The following is a 20,863-nucleotide window of genomic DNA, read 5'->3' on the forward strand; positions in this document are numbered from 1 at the left end:
CTTCCCCCCTCCCCAGCATCCTGTTCTGGACGGACTGGGACGCCAGCCTGCCCCGCATCGAGGCAGCTTCCATGAGCGGCCAGGGCCGGCGCACAATCCACAAGGAGACGGGCTCGGGGGGGTGGCCCAACGGCCTGACCGTCGACTATCTGGAGAAACGCATCCTCTGGATCGACGCCAGGTAACCCGGGGGAGGGGGTGCGGGGGGCCCAGGAGGGGGATCCCGGGGGAGGGGGCGCGGGGGGCCCGCGGAGGCAGCTTCCGGGGGAGGGGGATCCCGGGGGGAGGGAGGTGTGGGGCACCTGGGAGGGGGATCCCGGGGGGAGGGGGCATGGGGAGGAGGATCCTAGGGGAAGTGGGCACGGGGCGCTGGGCTGTACCACACAATCTGCCAGCCCCTCGCTCCGCCCAGCCCCGGCTCCAGCCTCACGCCGTGCCCTCGCCCCGTGACGGCGCAGGTCGGACGCCATCTACTCGGCGCTGTACGACGGCTCGGGGCACATGGAGGTGCTGCGGGGCCACGAGTACCTGTCCCACCCCTTCGCCGTCACCCTGTACGGCGGCGAGGTCTACTGGACCGACTGGCGCACCAACACCCTGGCCAAGGCCAACAAGTGGACAGGCCACAATGTCACCGTGGTGCAGAGAACCAACACGCAGCCCTTCGACCTGCAGGTCTATCACCCGTCCCGCCAGCCGCTGGGTGAGACGCCGACGCCGCCGTGGGCAGGGGGCGCGGCCGGGGAGAGCCCCGGGGGCCATGTGGTTAGTTGGGGGGGATGTTCAGGGGGGAGGGGTGCAGAACAGTGGGCAGCTTGCATCCAGTGGAGCATTGCATGCTGGGAGCTGTAGTCTCATGGCTTGCTTCCATAGAAAGCATTGCATTCTGGGAGCTGTAGTCCTGTAGCATGAATCTGAGGGAAGCATTGCAGGCTGGGAGCTGTAGTCCTGTGGCTTGCATCCTGGGGGAACATTGCATGCTGGGAGCTGTGGTCCCATGGTTTGCCTCCAGGGGGACATTGCATGCTGGGAGCTGTAGTCCCATGGCTTGCATCCATGGGAAGCATTGCATGCTGGGAGCTGTAGTCCCATGGCTTACAGCTGTGGTCAGCAGAATCGTGATCAAAGCCCCCCGCGACACCCCATCTCTTTTGCTGGGCCTGGCTGTCTGTTGCCTTGGCCCCATCATGCCGCTGGTGCAGAGAACACCCCCTGACTGGCACTGGCTGCCAGCGTGTTGACATGAGCGACCCCGGAGAATGGGGTCCAGTGGGTCTAGGGAGCTGGAGTCACTGGGCTCTGCGTCGTGGGCCCCCGGCACCGACTCTGATGGGATCAGGAGAGGGAGCTGCACCCCCAGCCCCTGCGCGGACGGGCTGGTATCCCAGCCGGCGTCAGCGTCCCTGTCCCGTCCCTCGGGGCGCAGGGGCCAGGCCCGTCTTGGAGGGGCTCATCACTGACTTCCCTCTGCTCTCCCCCTGGGCCCAGCTCCCAACCCCTGCGAGGCCAACGGGGGCAAAGGGCCCTGCTCCCACCTCTGCTTGATCAACTACAACCAGTCCTCCTCCTGCGCCTGCCCCCACCTCATGAAGCTGGACAAGGATAACACCACGTGCTACGGTAGGTGGGGCCCCTTAGAGCGTCTGGGAGTGCTTGGCCACCCACCCCCGCCCCCATGGGGCCCACTGTGACCCCGTATACAGAGCAGGAAACAGCCTTGCCTAAGGTCACTCAGTAGGATCAGGAATAGAACCCAGGCGTCCTGGCTCCCAGCCCCTCTGCTCCAACCCACCACACCCCACTCTCCTCCCAGAGGTGGGGATAGAACCCAGGCGTCCTGGCTCCCAGCCCCCCTGTTCCAACCCACCACACCCCACTCTCCTCCCAGAGGTGGGGATAGAACCCAGGCGTCCTGGCTCTCAGCCCCACTGTTCCAACCCACCACACCCCACTCTCCTCCAGAGGTGGGGATAGAACCCAGGTGTCCTGGCTCCCAGCCCCCCTGCTCCAACCCACCACACCCCACTCTCCTCCCAGAGGTGGGGATAGAACCCAGGCGTCCTGGCTCCCAGCCCCCCTGCTCCAACCCACCACACCCCACTCCTTTCCCAGAGGAGGGGAGAGAACCCAGGAGTCCTGGCTTCCAGCCCCCCCTGCTCTAAGCAGTGGACCTCACTGTCTTGGCGGTTCCAGACAAGCTTTTGGTGAAAGGATGCAAGGGGCACATAGCGTCTCAGGGAATGGTGGGGGGAGGGAGGGAACATAAGAACGGCCGTACCGGGTCAGACCAAAGGTCCATCTAGCCCAGTATCCTGTCTACCGACAGTGGCCAATGCCAGGTGCCCCAGAGGGAATGAACAGAACAGGCAATGATCAAGTGATCTCTCTCCTGTCATCCATCACCACCCTCTGACAGACAGAGGCTAGGGACACCATTCCTTACCCGTCCTGGCTAATAGCCATTAATGGACTTAACCACCGTGAATTTATCCAGTTCTCTTTGGTGGGGCATAGGCTGGGCCGGGGCAGGGGGAGTGGGCCAGGGCAGGTGGGGTAGGGGCAGGAGGGTGTAGGCTGGGCCGGGGTGTAGGTTGGGCCGGGGAAGTGGGGCAGTGGACCAGCGGTAGGGGGAGTGGGCTATAGGTTGGGCCGGGGGCAGGTTGGGCAGAGGGAGTGGGTTGCGGGCAGGGCATGGCAGGGGGCGTGGATCTCCGATGGGCAGCTGCGGTCATCCCTCCGCCCCTCATCCCGTCTCTCGCGCCCCAGAGCTGAAGAAGTTCCTGCTGTATGCGCGGCAGATGGAGATCCGGGGCGTGGACATCGACAACCCCTACTACAACTACATCATCTCCTTCACCGTGCCCGACATCGACAACGTCACGGCCGTGGACTACGATGCCCCGGAGCAGCGCATCTACTGGTCCGACGTCCGCACCCAGACCATCAAGCGGGCCTTCATCAATGGCACCGGCGTGGAGACCGTCGTCTCTGCAGGTGGGCGGGGGCCCAAGCCAGGCCCCTCCCTGTGCCAGGGGGCAGCCCTGCAGCCCCCATTGCTCTGAGCTGGAGGGCAGTGGGGTACCAGCCCCGGGGGGGCCTCTTCCCCCTTTAACCGGCCCCTTTCCTTCCCCCTGCACTTGGCGCCGCCCCCTAACGACTCTCCCGTGCCCGTTGCCTTGCAGACCTGCCCAACGCTCATGGCCTCTCTGTGGACTGGGTTTCCAGAAACCTCTTCTGGACCAGCTACGACGCCAACCGGAAGCAGATCAACGTGGCCCGGCTGGACGGCTCCTTCAAGAACGCCGTGATCCAGGGGCTGGAAAAGCCCCACTGCCTGGTGGTTCACCCACTCCAAGGGTGAGCCGCCGAGGGAGCTGGGCCCAGGGCTGGGGGGCATGAACGCACCATGGGAAGGGGGGCGAAGGGTGCGCAGGGGGGTCGTGTGTGTGGCTGGGCCCTAGCTTTCTGGGGTTGTGGGTCCCGGGGGGGGGTGTGTAAATCGAGAGGACCCTCAGCTGTATCAGGAAGAGAACAGAAGGGCTGACCTGAGCCTCTCCGTGGGGACAAGAGCTGGGCTAGCAGGGGCTGCGGGTCGGGAGTGAGGGGCACTGGCAGGGCTGGGAGGGAGAGGGGAGCCCAGGGCTGGGCTAGCAGGAGCTGTGGGTCTGGAGTGAGGGGCACCGGCAGAGCCAGGGGTGGGGAGCTCAGGGCTGGGCTAGCAGGGGCTGCGGGTCGGGAGTGAGGGGCACCGGCAGAGCTGGGGGTGGGGAGCCCAGGGCTGGGCTGGCAGGGGGCTGCGGGTCATGGTTGCATGTGGGGCGAATTGATTTGAGCTCTGATCCCAACCCCCCAGGAAGCTCTACTGGACGGACGGGGACAACATCAGCATCGCCAACATGGACGGCAGCAACCGCAGCTTCCTCTTTACGAACCAGAGAGGACCTGTCGGTACGGACACCCCCCCCCATCCCCGTCCCGCGAACGGGGTCACCCCCTTCCCGTCTGTGGAGTGACAGCTGGGGAGGGGCTCGGGGCCAGGGCCACCCCAGCCCATCCCCCTTCTCTTGACGTCCCATTTCCTGCCAGCCCTTCCGGGGCCCACCGGGCCTCGTACGGGTCCCTGCTCCCTGCGTGCGGGGACTGGTGGCCATTTTGTGCCAGGTGCGGCGCAGACCGCTGGGACCCCCTCTGCCCCTGCCTCTCTCTGCCCATGGAGGGAGCTAACGGCGCCTCCCCCCAGGCCTGGCCATCGACTACCCGGAGAACAAGCTCTACTGGATCAGTTCCGGCGCCGGCACCATCAACAGGTGCAACCTGGACGGCAGCGGCCTGGAGGTCCTGGAGACCATGAAGAGCCAGCTGAGCAAGGCTACCGCGCTGGCCATCATGGGTGAGAGCCGGGGGGACGTGGGACCCCCATAGCCGGTGATTCACCCCCCCTCCGCCTCCACCCTGTGCCTGGAGTGGAGGGTCCTGGGGCACCATAGGGTGGAGCCTGGGGGGATGATGGGGTGGGGGTGGAGCTGGGGGATGAGGGGGTGGGGCGGATCTGGGGGGACCTGGGGATGAGGGGGCAGAGGTGGGGCTGGGGCTGGGGGATGCGGGAATGGGGCTGGGGGGGTGGAGCTCGGGGAACCGGGGGATGAGGGGGCGAGGATGGGGCTGAGGAGGGGAGAAGCGGGGAACTGGGGGATGAGAGGGCAGTGGTGGGGCTGGGGGAGTGGAGAAGGGGGGAACCGAGGGATGGGGAGGTGGAGCCAGGGGATATTGAGGGTGTGGGGGCTCTGGGGGGGGTGGAGCTGGGGGACCCGGGGGATGAGGGGGCAGGGGTGGGGCTGGGGGGGTGGAGAAGGGGGGAACCGAGGGATGGGGGAGTGGAGCCAGGAGATATTGAGGGGGTGGGGGCTGGGGGGGTGGAGCTGGGGGACCCGGGGGATGAGGGGGCAGGGGTGGGGCTGGGGGGGTGGAGAAGGGGGGAACCGAGGGATGGGGGAGTGGAGCCGAGGGATATTGAGGGGGTGGGGGCTGGGGGACGTTTCCCCATTAGGAAGCAGCCTGAGCCCCCCGCCCCCCAGATGGTTGCAGGCAGCGGGTGGAGCCCGGCTGCCCGCCGGAGGCTGGCGCTGCTGCCGGGCCCTGGGGTGGGCGCTGGGCTGGGGGCAGCGGGCGCGGTGCTGAGTCCCCAGGCCCCTCCCCTGGCAGGCGACAAGCTGTGGTGGGCAGACCAGGCCTCGGAGAAGATGGGCACCTGCAACAAGAAGGACGGGACGGGGGCCGTCGTCCTGCGCAACAGCACCACGCTGGTCATGCACATGAAAGTCTATGACGAGAGCGTCCAGCACGGTGAGACAGCCGGGGAGGGGGGAGGAGAGGCCCCCCGGGGAGGGCCCTAAGGGCGAAGACGTGACCCAAGCACAGGAGCCGGCAGGCCCAGGCACCCGACCTGGGTTATTTGGAGAACTCTGGCGATTTGGGCGCCTGGCTCAGGTTTTCTTGCCGTGGGGGGTTGTGGGGACGATGCTGCAGCCGGCTCCGCTCTGTGCTTGGGGATTGATGTGTGGGGCCTGGCACTGCCAGGGGTCCCTAGGCCCCGCTGCTGGCTGGAAGCGCCTAGCCCCAGGTGGGGCTGGTGCTGGGGTCTGGGGGTTGCTGTGTCCATCCAGTTCCCCGGCTGAAAGCCCCGTCCCCTGTCATGCCAATGCTGGTGCAGGCGGGTGCCCTCTGGCCGGCTGGCGATGGCTCTGGCGTCCGGCTGGCGGCGTGTGGCCGAGCGAGCAGGTCCCTGGACGGGAGGGGGTGTCTCAAAGCATTTATGGGTCAGATCAGGCTCTGCCTTGGCCACGCGGAGCAAACCCAGGCCCCCGGCCCCCCCTGACCCGCTCCCTTCTCTCACCCAGGCACCAACCCCTGCAGCGTGAACAACGGCGACTGCTCGCAGCTCTGCCTGCCTACCTCGCCCACCACCCGCTCCTGCATGTGCACCGCCGGCTACAGCCTCAAGAGTGGGCAGCAGTCCTGCGAAGGTGAGTCCGCCTCCCCTTGCCCCCCACGCCCTGGCACCGGGCTGTCCTGCTGTGCGCCGCGCGGCTGCCCTCTGCTCGGGCGCGGGGTGTTTCCTCCCAGCTTCCGCGTGGTGCGGCCTGTGCGCAGACGTTTGCCAGCCCAGTCTGATGGCCAGGGGAGCGGAGGAGAGATGATGGCGTTTGCCCGGTGGCGGGGCCTCTTTCCCGGTCCGGCTCCCATGGAGCGGGGTAGATGCCCGCTCAAGGAGGGGCACGGGGGACCGTAGCTTCTCACTGTGAGCGAGGGGTGGAGCAGCCCCTGGGAGGCAAGACACGCCAGGAGTTTGCCGCTGAGCGAGGAGGAGATGGAGGCACCTGGGCTCATCCCTCCCTGGCCTCGGGGCCGGCCGGTTTCCCTTCCCCTTCCCCAGGCCTTGCTCCCCGCTGGCTTCTCCCCTTCGTTCCCCATTCTCCTGGCGAAACGCAGCAAAGGACAGAGCCCATCCCTGACCCCCTGTCGGGCGGGGCCGTGGCGGGGGCTACGTAACCAGCGCTGCCACTGGCCTTGCAGCGAGGAGCCTGTGTCCGGCAGGAGGGCCAGCAAGCGGTGGGGGTGGGGGGGACACGCGCGAGGGCTTGCCCAAGCAGCGCGGGACGGGAGATGGGGCTGGTTTCCAGAAGGGGCTGAGTGCCTGTCCCCCAAGAGCCAGGCCCTGCTAAGGCATCTCAGCCTGGGTGTCTGCAGAGCCCAGGCACGTGGGAGCTCTGCCCAGGGGGTTCGGGCCCAGGTCCTGATCGCTCCTTCCAGCAGCTCCCCCCGGCCAGGGCTCTCCAGTGTCACTCCACGCCTCCCTTTTTGGGATCCCTGTCGGGGCTCAGCCGTGTCTGAAAAATCCAGGTGTTTAAAGGGGGCCTCAGTCGAGCCCCCAGAATGGCCTGTCGCTCCTGAAACTCTTGGCTTGTGGGTTGACGTCCGGCCTGCGAGCCCTGTAGGCTGGGAACGGCGCAGGATGTGCAATGGCAGACGGGCGAATTCAGCCTGCAGCTGCTGGAGACTGGCGCTTGGTTACACAGGCAGCAGCTGGGTGGTGCTGGCAGGGCGTGGCTGGGTGCTGGCAGGGCGTGGCTGGGTGCTGGGGCAGGACGTGGCTGGGTGCTGGCGGGGCGTGGCTGGGTGCTGGCGGGGCGTGGCTGGGTGCTGGCGGGGCGTGGCTGGGTGCTGGTGATGGGGAGGTGTCAGAGAGCACGGTGAGGAGGGGAATGTGATCCCAGCGACAGGGCCCAGCCTGGAGCCAGGATGAGCCGGGGAGGAGATAGCTCGGCTTAGCCGGATCCCCAGCCCAAGGGCAGTGGGTCAGGCTCTGAGCTCAATCGCTTGGCTGTGGGGGCTGCTGAGAGCCCAGGGTCCCCCCTTGCCCGTGGGTACGGCTGGAATAACGGGGGAAATGGGGGGTCCTTCCCACCTGCATGGAACTGCGCCCCCACGGAGCACGGAAATCACCCCGAGGCACTCACGGGTTGTCAGCGTAGACGTGCTCCATTGCAGCCGCTTGGGCCCCTCAGCTCAGCCCCTCAAGCACTATCTGCACCCCTGGGGGGCAGAGAGAGGGGTGTCCTGGCCACGCAGCCCACTGTGCCCCACATCTCTTGCTCCCCCTCCTCCCGCCTGCGGAGCTAAACCCGTGACGGCTGCCTTCGCTCTCGCCCACGGCTCCCATGCGTCAGTTTACCCAGCATGCCAGGAGGTGGGCGTGGGGGGGGCGCTGGGGAGGCACGTGTAGTTATGCCTCATGCTGCATCTGACTCAGTACAACACACACACACACACACACACACACACACACACACCCCGTCCCAGCACAGACCAGCCTCGGTACTGCTGGGACACGGGCCGGGCTGCCGGGAGTCCCTTCTCCATGGCTCTGCTCAGCCCTTGGGAAGCCGCTGCCTTTTCCCCACAGCCCAGCGGCTCCCTGGCTCCCCTGTACTGGCAGAGACCCCTGACTGTCCCCTTGCCTTCGCAGGCGTGGGCTCCTTTCTGCTGTACTCGGTGCACGAGGGGATCCGCGGCATCCCCCTGGATCCCAACGACAAGTCCGACGCCCTGGTGCCCGTGTCTGGGACCTCGCTGGCCGTGGGGATCGATTTCCACGCGGGTGAGAGCCGCCGTGCGCCGCTCTTCGGGCACCAGCGACACGGTCTCCTCGTAGACCAGGCTTCGGGCCCGACCGGAGATTGGAGGGGAGACAACATCCCTCCCTGCTGCCAGGCAGTGCCGAGAGCCAGGACTCCTGGGTTCTGTGCCCGGCTCAGCCGCTGACCCAACAGGGGAGTCCCTTTGCCGCTCTGTGCCTCAGTTTCCCCCGTGGCATGATGGGGATGGCGACGCCAGGGCGGCTGAGCTAGCTGGGGAAGGACTGGGAGGCGCTGGAGATGCAGAGCGGCGTCGCTGGGCAGCCCTCGCCCCCACCCTCTTCAGCTCGGCCGATAGGCGTGAGGTTTAACGAGGCCGTAGCCAGAGCCTTGTCCCAATCCCCATACCCCTCAGCGCCCCCCGTCTCTGCAGCCCTGCCCAGTATCCTGTTTCTGGCATGTCTTCCCCATTGCGTGAGCGCCCCCAGCTGGTGAGATTTGTGCAGAACGCTGCCTGCCTGACCCCCCCGCCCGCTCTGCTCCCTAGAGAACGACACCATCTACTGGGTGGACATGGGCCTCAGCACCATCAGCCGGGCCAAGCGCGACCAGACGTGGCGGGAGGACGTGGTCACCAATGGGATCGGGCGCGTGGAAGGCATCGCGGTCGACTGGATAGCAGGTGAGGCGCATCCATACGTCCCCCGGGCTCCGGCCCTGCGGGGAGGGGAGCCACGTGCCGGCACGGCCGGGAGCGGGGCCTGGCTCACAGCACGTCACTGTCGCCCGCCCCAGGAAACATCTACTGGACGGACCAAGGCTTCGACGTCATCGAGGTGGCCAGGCTGAACGGGTCATTCCGCTACGTTGTCATCTCGCAGGGGCTGGATAAACCTCGGGCCATTACGGTGCACCCGGAGAAAGGGTGAGGCGCCCGCGGGCGATCGGCTGCCCTGGGAGCAGAGCAGCCTGGATTGGACTAGATGAAACCTCTACAGGCCTCAGCCCCCGGGGTCGGGCTGGGAGCCAGGACTCCTGGGTTCAGTTCTTAGCTCTGGGGCAGGAGTGGGGTTTAGTGGCTGGGGTGGGGGGAATTCGGAGTCGGGGCTCCTGGGTTCTGTGCTTGGCTGCTGGGGGTCCTTTAATTACAGGACTCCCCAGCATTGGCTCTAGTGTGGTCAGGACTCCTGGGTTCTATCCCCAGTGCTGGGGGAGAAGTGGGGTCTAGTGAATTAAAGCAGGGGGGCTGGGTTCTGTGCCCAGCTCTGGGAGGGGACTGGGGTCTGGTGGGTTAGAGCGGGGTGGGGGTGACTAGGAGCCAGGACTCCTGGGTTCTCTCCCCAGCTCTGGGAGGGGAGTGGGGTCTGGTGGGTTAGAGCGGGGTGCGGGTGACTAGGAGCCAGGACTCCTGAGTTCTCTCCCCAGCTCTGACCCTGACTTCATGCAGAACCTTGCCCCACCCCAAGGATCAGGCCCAAAGCGGCTTGTGCTTCTGGGTGCCTGTTGTGTGATATTCTGGGCCTTGTTTTCAGAGGTGCTGAGCACCCGCAGCTCCCCCTGACTGGCAGCACATCTGACAGTCCCATCCGGGGCTCCCAAAACCACCGGCTGCTTTCAGGGACATTGGCCTGAGGGACCTGCCCTTAGCCATGGAGGGGGGATCCGATGTCAGACGTGGGGTGAGCCCCTGGACTGCCAGACACCCAGGCCCACCCCTCGGCTGCAACAAGCCGCTTCTCCTCCAGGCATCCAGGACCCCAAAGGTTGTGAGAGCGCCAGGGGTCAGGGGAAGGGGGCGATCCAAGGGCGAGGGGCATGTGCACAGCGGAGTCACTGGCGAGCCGTGCTCGGTGTCCCCACAGGTACCTGTTCTGGACAGAGTGGGGCCAGTACCCCCGCATCGAACGCTCTCGCCTGGATGGGACAGAACGGATGGTCCTGGTCAACGCGAGCATCAGCTGGCCCAACGGGATATCGGTTGACTACCAGGTACGGCGGCCGCCCTCCGCTGCGGCGCTGGTAATGGATGCAGGCGGGTGTATAGGAGCAGCTGTTGGGTCAGGTGGATCTGAGCTACAATGGCCCATCCCAGGAGGGGCAGGATACCAGGCATGCGGCAATTATCAGTGGGTCGGGACCACCCAAAATGCAGCCGTCACCCTGCAGTGGGAGGGACTGGAGGGTTGTGGAGCTCTGACTGCAAAGCCATACGCAGCTGGGGCACTCGGATCTCGGGCCATCCTGCTGACCGGCTCCGTCCCATTGTTTCCTGGTGCTGCCCTGTCTCTCTGCATCCATGTCCTGTATGTCTGTGGGGCGGGGACCTGGGCCCCTGGTGTGCGGCTTTGCTCTTCCAACTGCTGCGTCCCAGCGCTGAGCCCCCGATGGAGACGGGCATGCTCCCCCTTCTCTTTCCCTCCCCCTCCGCCCCGCTGAGCTGTATCCCACCGGGGTGCGTTGCCTCCCCCTCCAGGACGGGAAGCTGTACTGGTGTGACGCTCGGATGGACAAGATCGAACGCATCGACCTGGAGACGGGAGAGAACAGGGAGGTCGTCCTGTCCAGCAACAACATGGACATGTTCTCGGTGTCGGTCTTCGAGGATTACATCTACTGGAGTGACCGGTACGGTTCCCTCCCCGCCGCGCAGGGAGCCCGGAGCTCTGCAGAGCTGCGGGGGGAGACGGGGGTGGATCTGGAGGTGTTATGCAAATGAGGCAATGCCCCTGCTTTAAATTTACATGTCATTTGCATAAAATGCAATCATTCTGGGCATGCTCCCTATCTCGCCTGTGGTCAGAGATGGTGGCCCCTGGGGGTCCTCCAGCACTCTGAACCATAGAGACTGCTGTCTAGAGTATACCCCCAACCCACCCACCTGCTGCCATAGAGCCACAGCGCTGGGCAGGGCTTTGGCTAGAGTGGCTGCCTGCCTGGTGCCGCTCTACCCACACCAGTGCTGGAGCTCTATGGCTGCGGGGCTTGGTGGCGAGAGCTACGCTCTAGGCAGGGGCTCTGTGGTGTGGAGTCCTGGAGGACTCGCCCTGAGAGCTTGGACCCCGCCGGGGAGCGGCCAAAGAGCTGGCTAGAGTGGCTGCCTAGGGAGTGCCGCTCTAGCCATGACGCTGCCCAGTGCTCTGTGGCTGGGGGAGCGTTGGGGGTATGCTCTAGACATGGGTCTCTATGGTTCGGAGGCCTGGGGGGGTCCCTAGGGGTCTCTGTGGTTCAGAGTTGAGGCCTGGGGGGGTCCCTAGAGGTCTCTGTGGTTCAGAGTTGAGGCCTGGGGGGGTCCCTAGAGGTCTCTGTGGTTCAGAGTTGAGGCTGGGGGGGTCCCTAGAGGTCTCTGTGGTTCAGAGTTGCGGCCGGGGGGGGTCTCTAGAGGTCTCTGTGGTTCAGAGTTGAGGCTGGGGGGTCCCTAGGGGTCTCTGTGGTTCAGAGGCCTGGGAGGGTCCCTAGGGGTCTCTGTGGTTTGGAGGCCTGGGGGGGTCTCTAGAGGTCTCTGGTTCAGAGGCCGGGGGGGGGGGGGGGTCCCTAGAGGTCTCTGTGGTTCGGAGGCCTGGGGGGGTCCCTAGAGGTCTCTGTGGTTTAGAGGCCGGGGGGGGGGGGTCCCTAGGGGTCTCTGTGGTTTGGAGGCCTGGGGGGGGTCCCTATGGGTCTCTGTGGTTCAGAGTTGAGGCCTGTGCCCATAGAGATCCAGCCTAGTGCTCCTCCCCTGCACCCCCCCACACCCCCGCACACACACTTCCAGGGAAATGGGAGTGGGATGCCAGTGCCCAGGAGGGGGCATCTGGAGCCTCCTGGCCTATCCGGGCACTGAACAGCTCAGGAGTGGGGGGCTGAGCCCTATGGAGGCTCCCCCTGCCCCTCAGGTCCCCCAAGCCTGACAATGGGCTGCTCTGGGGCTGCGAGTGAGTGAATGACATTTGTGAGACGCTGACACGGGGGGGGTGTATGTGAGAGAGAGGGGGTGTAAGGTATGTGTGTAATCCCGGGTGTGGGGGTGTAGGGGGTGGGTGTGTAACTCTGAGGGGGTGGGTGAGTGGGGGTGTGAGCATGGCTGCAGGGCGTGGGTGCAGGGGGTATGTGTAATTCCGGGTGTGGGGGTGTAGGGGGTGGGTGAGTGGGGGTGTGAGCGTGGCTGCAGGGGGTATGTGTAATTCCGGGGGGGCGGTTGCAGCGCAGAGGTACATGACATCCAGGATGGCGGTGGGGGACCAGGGCATGTGAACACTGGCAGATTGTGGCTGGGCACGGCGGGCGGGCGCGGTCCCTGCTGCGTGCAGCGACGTGTTCACGCCCTACGACGCCTCCAGTTCACTGACCTCGCTCCCTTCTAGGACCCACGCCAACGGGTCCATCAAAAGGGGCAGCAAGGACAACGCCACGGAGTCGGTGTCCCTGAGGACAGGGATAGGAGTGCAGCTGAAGGACATCAAAGTGTTCAACCAAGCCAGGCAAAAGGGTACGTCCAGGGGCTGGTGTGCCCAGCATGCCCCCTTGCGCCTCACTTTCCTCGGGGGAGGGGGGAGTTAAGTGCTGCTGATGGGGGGCGTCTGCAGGCAGGGGCACCGGGAGACGTTTGAAGGAACCCGTTGGCTTGTCTGTTCTCATGGAGGGATTTTTTTCTCTTGTCTCTGTTTGCAAAGGCTGGGAATTATCTTGGGGGGGGGAGGTTCTGGAAGGGATATTTGGAAAAATGAGCAAAGTGCAACCCCACGCATAGGGGTTCACGCACCCAGACGTGTTCCCACTCCCAGTCACACGTGTGCACCCTGACGCACAAGGAGTCTCGCACTCACTCAGCGCATGCACAAAAGCAGCCCCAGGCGGTGTCTACGCTACAGGCTGTGGACCAGCCCAGCTATGCTGGGGGGCTGTGCCAGCGTATCCCCATTGCGTAGGCTGACGGAAGGGCCTTTGTCACCTCCCCACACGACAGTCGCTTCCCTGATGGAAGCAGCTTTGTGTCTACGCTGGCTTTAGTTCAGCACAGCTGTGTTGGTTTCACGTTGCTGTCGACCTGACTTTTGAGTGTCGATTGAGTCCCAGAGAATGTTCTGAGGACTCCCGCTCGCTTTCCCTCTGCGATTTCACCCCACAGCAGCCTGCCCCCACCAGCCCTTCCCTTTGGCTTGAATCAGGTTTTGCCCCCTCCCTTCTCTGGGAACGTGGGGGAGACGTTAAAACACGTGACGCGGGAGCCGCGTTCTCTGTGCCCGTACGGTCCTTGAAATGTGGGGCATGGGGGCCTCCCCCAGACCTTGGGGCCCACACGCCCCCTCCAGTCTGCCACCCAACCCCTCCATCCCTTCTGTGCAGAGTTTAATCCATATTCTCCTCCCCACAGGCACCAACGTCTGTGCCCAGAACAACGGCGGCTGCCAGCAGCTGTGTCTGTTCCGCGGCAACGGGCAGCGGACGTGCGCCTGTGCCCACGGCATGCTCGCTGAGGACGGGGTGAGCTGCCAGGACTACGACGGCTACCTGCTCTACTCCGAGCGCACCATCCTCAAGAGCATCCACCTGTCGGACGAGAGCAACCTCAACGCGCCCGTCAAGCCCTTCGAGGACGCCGAGCACATGAAGAACGTCATCGCCCTGGCCTTCGACTACCGCGCCGGCACCGCCGGCAGCAACCGCATCTTCTACAGCGACATCCACTTCGGCAACATCCAGCAAATCAGCGACGACGGCACGGGGCGCAAGACCATTGTGGAGAGTGAGTCCCCTGGGCCCTCCCTTGCCGCCGCTTCCTCCTCTGTCTCTCCCCTCCCTTGCGGCTTCCTCCCTCTCTCCCCTCTTCTTCCTCCTCGTCCTCTTCCTCTGTCCCCTTCCTCTGTCCCCGTCTACTCCATCTATCCCCTCCCTCCCTCTCTCCCCTCCTCCTCCATCCTCATCCTCCGTCTCTCCCCTCTTCTTCCTCTTCCTCTTCCTCCATCTCTCCCCTCTTCCTGTCTCCTTATCTCAGTGTAAGGATTCCAGGGTAAAGTTTGTTATGGGGGAAGGGCAGTTGTTCAGGGATTGGCTGGGAATTTTCTGCCCAGGGCTCTAGAACCCCCATGGGGGCATGTCCTGAGTGCCGTCCCCATGGGTTTGTTCTAGAGCGGGGTTGCTGCATCATGGGCCTCCGGAACGTGGGGGTTCGGGGGGAGGAGACAGGCTCTAGAATGTGGGAGGTGCTGGCGAAGGATGCAGGTGGCCTGGGGTCACCGTGGCCTGGGGCTCTAGAGTTTGGGGGGCAGGCAGGTGGCAAGGGGGGGCTCCAGACTGAGGGGGACCCGTGTCGTGGGGCTCTCGAGTGTGGGGGATGGGTGCATCCCGGTTTCCACCGTGCAGGGATCCCCGCATCCCGGATCAGTGAGAGCCGTTGGGTGCGGCCCCAGCACACCTCCCTGCAGTGTGCCTGTCCTTCCAGTGGGCGTGTCCAGGGACAGACCCCGTCCTCCATCGCTTTCCTATCCTGCAGCCTCCAGGGGATCCGGCTCCGGCTTCCCTTGCTGTTGGATTCCCCAGCCTGGACTCTTTATCCTTAACATTGTTTCTGTCCCCAGGCCGATCTGTCGCCTTCCCTGCCATCTGAGGCACTTTTCCCTTTCCCGAGAGACATAGCGAGGCTGGAGGCTGGCATGCCAGCCCGATGGCTCACGCTCGAGCCCTGCTCTGGGCGTAGCTAGAGACGCCCCCTTTGCCCTCAGAGCAGCTGCTGCCCGGGCAGAATCAGCAGAGAGACCGAGCCAGGAAAGCCTGGGGCAGAGCCTCCGCTGGCGTAGCTCCATTGGCTCTAAGGGAGTTAGGATCATTTATACCCGGTGTGGATCTACCTCCCTTTGTGAGCGTGTGTGAGTGTCTCCGTCCATCCGCGTGTGCGTGAGCGTCTCTCCGTCTGTGTGCGTCCGTGTGTGTCTCCGTATGAGTCTGTCTGCGTGTATGTCTGTCTGTGTGCGTCCATGTGTGTGTCTCTGTCCATGTGTGTGTACCCGTCTGCGTCTGTCTGTGTGCATGTGTGTCCGTGTGTGAGCATCTCTCCATTGGTGTGCATCCGGGTGTATGTTTCCATCCATGTGTGAGTGTGTCCATGTGTGTGCGTCTCCATCCGTGTGTGTGCATGTCTCTCCATCCATCCATGTGTGTGAATGTCTCCGTCCGTGTGTGTGAGTGAGTGTGCATGGCTGTCCGTGTGTGAGAGTGTCTCCGCCCGTGTGTCCGCACATGTCTTCGTCTGTGTGCGTGAGTGTCTCTGTCCGTGTGCGCAGGCGTTTCCCAGGAGATGAGGCCCCACAGCACATCTTGGCAGCTCTCTGTTTGCGTTACATTTACAAGTCTAAGCCACTCGGCCTGAACAAGCCCCTGGCCTCCCGAGCTACCGTTCACCCCGAAACTTGATTAGTTTTATTGGTTCCTACAGCTGTCGCCGTGCACGTGGCCAGCTCCGCACCACTAGAGTAAATCTCCACCCAGCGTCATAAATTCATTAATAAGCAGATTTACATTCACAATGAGCTTGCACCGCGTTTATTGCTCTGGCCAGGAAAGCGGTTGTAATTGATTGCAGCTGGGGGAGCGAAGGATTCGGTGGGTCAATCTGCGGTGAAGGAGGTGCCTAGCGGTTAAGGCATTGGACTGCCGTGGAGGAGAGCTGAGTTCAGTTCCTACCTTTGCTACAGACCCCCTGGCCGACCTGGGGCCCATTACTTCCCCGCTCTTGGCTCAGTGTTCCCATCTGTAAAATGGGTGCAATCATCCATTCTTCAGCTGTCTAGACTGAGCTCGTCAGAGCAGGGCCTGTGTGTACAGCCCCCCGCACAATGGGACCTGGGCTTGGCTGCAGCTCCAGGCACGACCATAATAACGCTGCTTATGAACATGAAGGACCTAGAGCAGGAGCGTGCCTGGGAGCTGAACTCTGCCTTGGCTTTCAAAGCCCCCTTCCCATTCCCGTCCCGGCCCTGTGGCACCCATGGGAGCTAGGGGGGCAGGGCAGCCAGGAAAGCAGAGGCTGCTTTTACCCAAGAACCAGCCTGCACCCAAATCCTCGGGCCCTGCCCCCTCTCAGCAGCCAAGGGAGGAGACGCAGCAAGGCCGTGATCCACAGAAGAGCAAAGGCAACTGGAAGCTGTGCCGGGGGCTGGCGTGTGCCAGCTGCCGGTCGCCGATTGCTCAAACCGAGGGCAGAGAGGGGGAGAACCCTGCCAAGGAAGGCCCAGCGTAGCCTCTTCCGGGTTGTTGCAGCGCAGCTCAGAGCAGTGGATGAGCAAGCGCCTGCGCGCAATGGAGCTCCTGCCGGGCTCCTTCTGCTCCATTGTTTCTCCCTCTCTCTTCCGCGGGAGAACGGGAGGTGCTGCCCCCCGGTGGCTGCTGAGGCCATGGCCTGTGTCACAGAGTGTGGGGGAGTCAGGGCCCTGCACCCCCCACTTCCTGTGATTCACCGAGGCTCTTGGCCAGCCAGTAAAACAGAAGGTTTATTAGACGACAGGAACACAGTCCAAAACAGAGCTTGTAGGTACAGACAACAGGACCCCCTCAGTCAGGTCCATCTTGGGGGGCAGGGAGCTTAGACCCCAGCTCTGGGGCTCCCTCCATTTCCCCAGCCAGTTCCAAACTGAAACCCCCTCCAGCCCCTCCTCTGGCCTTCGTCTCTTTCCCGGGCCAGGAGACCACCTGATCTCTTTGTTTCCCAACACCTTCAGTTGGCTCCTTGCAGGGGAGGGGCCCAGGCCACCATTTGCCAGGAGACAGGGTGTCGGCCATTCTCTGTGCAGACACCATCACACTGGCCCTCTAGGGCTCTGCAACCATCACACCCCCTTATCCCACCACCTAGATACTTAAGAAAGGCATAGTGGAAACTGAGGCAGCCACACAGTATTCAGAGAAAACATTAAGAACATTCCCACTTCCTCACAGCCCGTTTCCCCAGAGTCTCCGACCTCTTCCTGTAGCCCCCAAGCAGCAGAGCCCACGCATTGCTCCGGAACTGCCTGGACGTGAAGATGTAGACGGCCGGGTTGGCCACCTACCAGGAACCAGCACAGAGCTGGGAGGGTGCCGTGGGAGCCGGCCAGCCCCTGGAGCAACAGAGGGTAGGATGGGAGCCAGCAGACCACGAAGGTCCAGCCGCAGCAGGAGCCGCGCCCTTCCCAAGCCAGCGTTGGTTTGTGCAGGCAGTGGGCGGGCATCGCCCTTCCCGGAGCACGGGTGCCCCCGAATCTTGGCCTGCGTGGTGGAGATGACGGCCAGCGAGATGGCAAAGGTACAGAGGAAGAGGGCCACGGCATACAATCGTTGGCAGCGATAGGGATGTGCCACGGCCAGGTCGCGGTGCACGGCCAGGGTGAAGGCGGTGGCGAAGGAGTTGGCCACGCCCACGAAACGCAGGAGCTTGTGGAGGCCGGCCCTGAAGAGCCGCACGGGTGTGATGGCTTCTGCGGCGGCAAAGGGCCTGCGGGCCGCCTGCGGCACGTCCACCGGCCTGAGATTGAGCAGCACCGTGCCGTGCGCTTCAGGAGGATGGCGAACGCCAGGCCCAGGGGCCCCAGTGAATAGTGCTCTGTCCTTCCCAGGCCCGGGTCCTCCTCTCGCCTGCTGTGCTTACATCAGCCTGCAGCCTCCCTCCCGGCTCCTCCGCCTCTCTCCACCCCTCTGCCAGCCCCCTCCGCTCGCAACAGCCCCCCCGCACCCTGGCTGGTCCCCTCCCAGCGTCTGTGTGCTGGACGTGAGGCTGTTGGTAGGGTCAAACCGAAGCCCCACACGTGGCGTGAGGTGCTGCTTGACATGTCTTGGAGAGCCCCATTCCCTGTATCCTTCACCGCACACCTTCCCCAAATCCCACCGCAGTTCACCCTGCGTTGCCCCCAAGCCAGGCTCCTCTTTTCAAAGCCATCCTCCCCTGTCCAGCCTGCTGGCTTCTCCGCACAACAAAAAGTATCACAGACCGTTCTGGAGGCAGCCCCTAGCACGGCATGGCGCCATTTCCTGCTGGGCGCATCCTGCTTCATGGCTGATCTGACTTGAGCACAGGAGCTAGTGAGCGGGTCGGAGCGAAGAGCAAACTCCAGCCGTGCGTGCCCACCCCGATTCACCGCTGCGCAGGCCGGCTGCTGTTCAAATGGACTCAGCCCCGGAGGGACCCAACCAGCGCCGTGCGCCCAGCGGGACAAGCTGGAGTGGGCTGCACCGCATGAATATTAAACAACTCATCACCGCTCTCCTTCCTGTCCCCTCGCCAGCCCCGGATAATTACAGACGACACTTTCATGGGATTTAAAGGCCCAGCGGCGCTTGAGATCGTCCTGATTGTTGTGTGCGTCTCGTTTACATTATTAAAGCGCGGGGCTTAGCGGGGATGAAGTGTCTCTCCGCAGAGCGGGGGCGCGGGCGGCAGCTGAGTCCCGCATGCCCCATTCCCTCTTCAAACACTGACTCGAGGCATAGCAGCGGGTGCGTCGCTCCCTTCGGAGACGGTCGCATTAGGTCCTGTTGTTCATTGGCTTCGCTAGTGGAGCAGCACAAACCCAGCCGTGCCTGGCTGGTTCATTGCAAAGCGCCTGGTGCCCGCGGTGGATCCCGGAACATCTGGCTTAGCCCTCTGGCTCTGGGGCGGCTGTGCCGACAGGTGCCCTGCTCACAGCACTGGCCGGCTCAGGGACGCTGCCTGATGTTTTGTGTACAGTAAAGAGGGCTGTAGGAAGAGGAAGTTCTCTGTAACCCAAATTCTGATCGAATTCAGGGAACCCCAAGCCCCCAGCTGTTCCCTACGTACACCCCAGTGGAGGAGGGGCAGGGCGCTCTACCCTGAGACGGGAAGAGAGAGGGTCATTTCCCTGCTCTGCCTCCGTTCTCCCGTTGGTACCTGGCCTACCTCCCGCGGGTGGCAGGATAAATGCCTTAGCGACGGAGGCGTCCCCGTGCCGCGGTGCTGGGGGTCAGAGAAGCACCGTACATGGCCAGAAGCGTTACTGGGAGACGCCGGGAGCGTTTCTTGGGAGTTTATTTAATGCGATTAAAGTAAACAGCCGTCATGCCTCCGAAGGAGCCGGTGCTGCCGGTTTACGGCTGCCGGTGCCCGTCTCTGGGGCAGTCAGCGGAACAGTTGAATGGATCTGAGCGACTTGAGGGCCGTTGCAACTGAGCGGTGTTCGCCAGGCCGGGTGTGCAGGGCTACGTCAATGCACACCTAGGCGCTAGAACAGGGAAGGCCCATGACCTCGATGTTACCACAGCCGGGCTGATTCCCCAGGGAGACCAGTGCAGAGGACGTGCGAGCCGCTCCTGGTCAGCTGAGTGGTGTTTCACGCTTGTTTCGCACTAGTGTAAGTGACACCACAAGGGTGGGACAGCGCCCGGAGAGCCCTTTGTCCCATAACGCGCTGTGTCTGAGCTGGTGTCATTTCTGCGTCACTCCGGTGCAGTCAGCCTGAGCCCCTGGTCCCAAACCCACGTTGGAGCCGGTTTCTGCCCTTGCAGTGGTGTGAACCCAGAATAGCCCTGCTGGTGTCAGCGCAGCTTCGCCCTGTTCCATCAGCCTCACGAACTGCAGCGTCGGGCTGGAGGTGGGAAATGAAAGAACTTGCTCGTGACGCTAGCGGAGGGGGAGAGGAGAGTCGGGGGGTGCTGCAGATGGTGGTGTGAACCTCCGGTATCCTCGCCAGGCACTGGGCATGGAGGGCTGGTCTAGAGCCTTCTGGGGGTTCATGGAGATTTGAAAGTCTTTCCACTCCTGGGAGGAAGGGAGGTGGGGGGCTTGCTGCAGCATTTCAGTAACATTCCCTGAGCTCTCAACAGAGGGGGTACATGCAGGGCCTGCCCCCTTCTCCGGCACAGGGGGCCCTGGAGACGTGCCATGGGCCCAGAGAAGTCAGGGCCTTGGTTTTTAAGGCCGTGTTTCCATAGGATGATGGCAGTAAAGGGCGGGGGGCACTTGACCTTGTAGCCCCAGGGGCTCTGCTGTTTCACGCCTGATGCCCTGAGCTGTCTGTGACTCCAGCCTGAATCGCCCACTGCTGCTGTTAGCCTGTGTCCCCCTGCTCCATTTCGCTGCTGCTCTGGTGTGTTGCGGCCGAAGCACTGGCCCACGTAGAGGATAACAGCTCTACTACTGCTCCCAGCTGATGGAGTTCTCCAGTAGTTCCGGGGCGGGGGCCTGCACTTTGAGTGCTGAAGATCCCAGTTCCGGACCCGCTGGCAGGCTGGAGCAGGGAGGGGACGGCTCAGGGAGGAGGGGCTGCAAAACATCTGGAGGTGGCACAGCTGGGCACTGAGTGTGGGGAACGGCCTGGCTAGTGAATCTCATCCCGCTCTGTCCCCCGTCTTCCCCCGCAGATGTGGGCTCAGTGGAGGGGCTGGCGTACCACCGGGGCTGGGACACGCTGTACTGGACCAGCTACACCACGTCCACCATCACCCGGCACACGGTGGATCAGAGCCGCCTGGGGGCCTTTGAGCGGGAGACAGTCATCACCATGTCAGGAGACGATCACCCTCGAGCCTTCGTGCTGGACGAGTGCCAGAAGTAAGCGCTGGGGCCTCGTGCGGGCGAGCGGAGCAGCCATCCTGGAGACGGACAGCCTGTGCACGGGGCTGGGGGGAGAGCCCCCTGCCGCGGGCCTCAGCCTTGCTCCCCCATTGCTGGAGCTTAGGGGGCACGAGCAGTCTCTCTGGGCCTACTCTCGAGGGGGCTGCGGTGCCTTTGGTGATTGGGACACATGTAACCAGGAGTGGGCTGGGCACAG

General features: G+C 63.9%; 1 protein-coding gene across 1 annotated transcript in view; it reads left to right on the top strand.

Annotated features, from left to right (window-relative positions):
• The window catches only part of LRP1 (LDL receptor related protein 1), a 176,487-nt gene that overhangs the window by 119,438 nt on the left and 36,186 nt on the right, over window positions 1-20,863 (top strand). The window contains exons 26-42 of the mRNA XM_054013207.1: window positions 17-181; window positions 459-703; window positions 1,489-1,620; window positions 2,767-2,994; window positions 3,183-3,357; window positions 3,854-3,948; window positions 4,241-4,390; window positions 5,203-5,343; window positions 5,898-6,023; window positions 8,027-8,158; window positions 8,683-8,817; window positions 8,931-9,060; window positions 9,998-10,124; window positions 10,609-10,760; window positions 12,473-12,597; window positions 13,483-13,854; window positions 20,454-20,643. Coding sequence (XP_053869182.1) covers window positions 17-181; window positions 459-703; window positions 1,489-1,620; window positions 2,767-2,994; window positions 3,183-3,357; window positions 3,854-3,948; window positions 4,241-4,390; window positions 5,203-5,343; window positions 5,898-6,023; window positions 8,027-8,158; window positions 8,683-8,817; window positions 8,931-9,060; window positions 9,998-10,124; window positions 10,609-10,760; window positions 12,473-12,597; window positions 13,483-13,854; window positions 20,454-20,643 — 2,820 coding nt within the window. The remainder of the gene's footprint in view (window positions 1-16; window positions 182-458; window positions 704-1,488; window positions 1,621-2,766; window positions 2,995-3,182; window positions 3,358-3,853; window positions 3,949-4,240; window positions 4,391-5,202; window positions 5,344-5,897; window positions 6,024-8,026; window positions 8,159-8,682; window positions 8,818-8,930; window positions 9,061-9,997; window positions 10,125-10,608; window positions 10,761-12,472; window positions 12,598-13,482; window positions 13,855-20,453; window positions 20,644-20,863) is intronic.

The sequence above is a fragment of the Malaclemys terrapin genome, chromosome 23, assembly GCF_027887155.1.
Source record: "Malaclemys terrapin pileata isolate rMalTer1 chromosome 23, rMalTer1.hap1, whole genome shotgun sequence".
Classification (NCBI taxonomy): domain Eukaryota; kingdom Metazoa; phylum Chordata; order Testudines; family Emydidae; genus Malaclemys; species Malaclemys terrapin.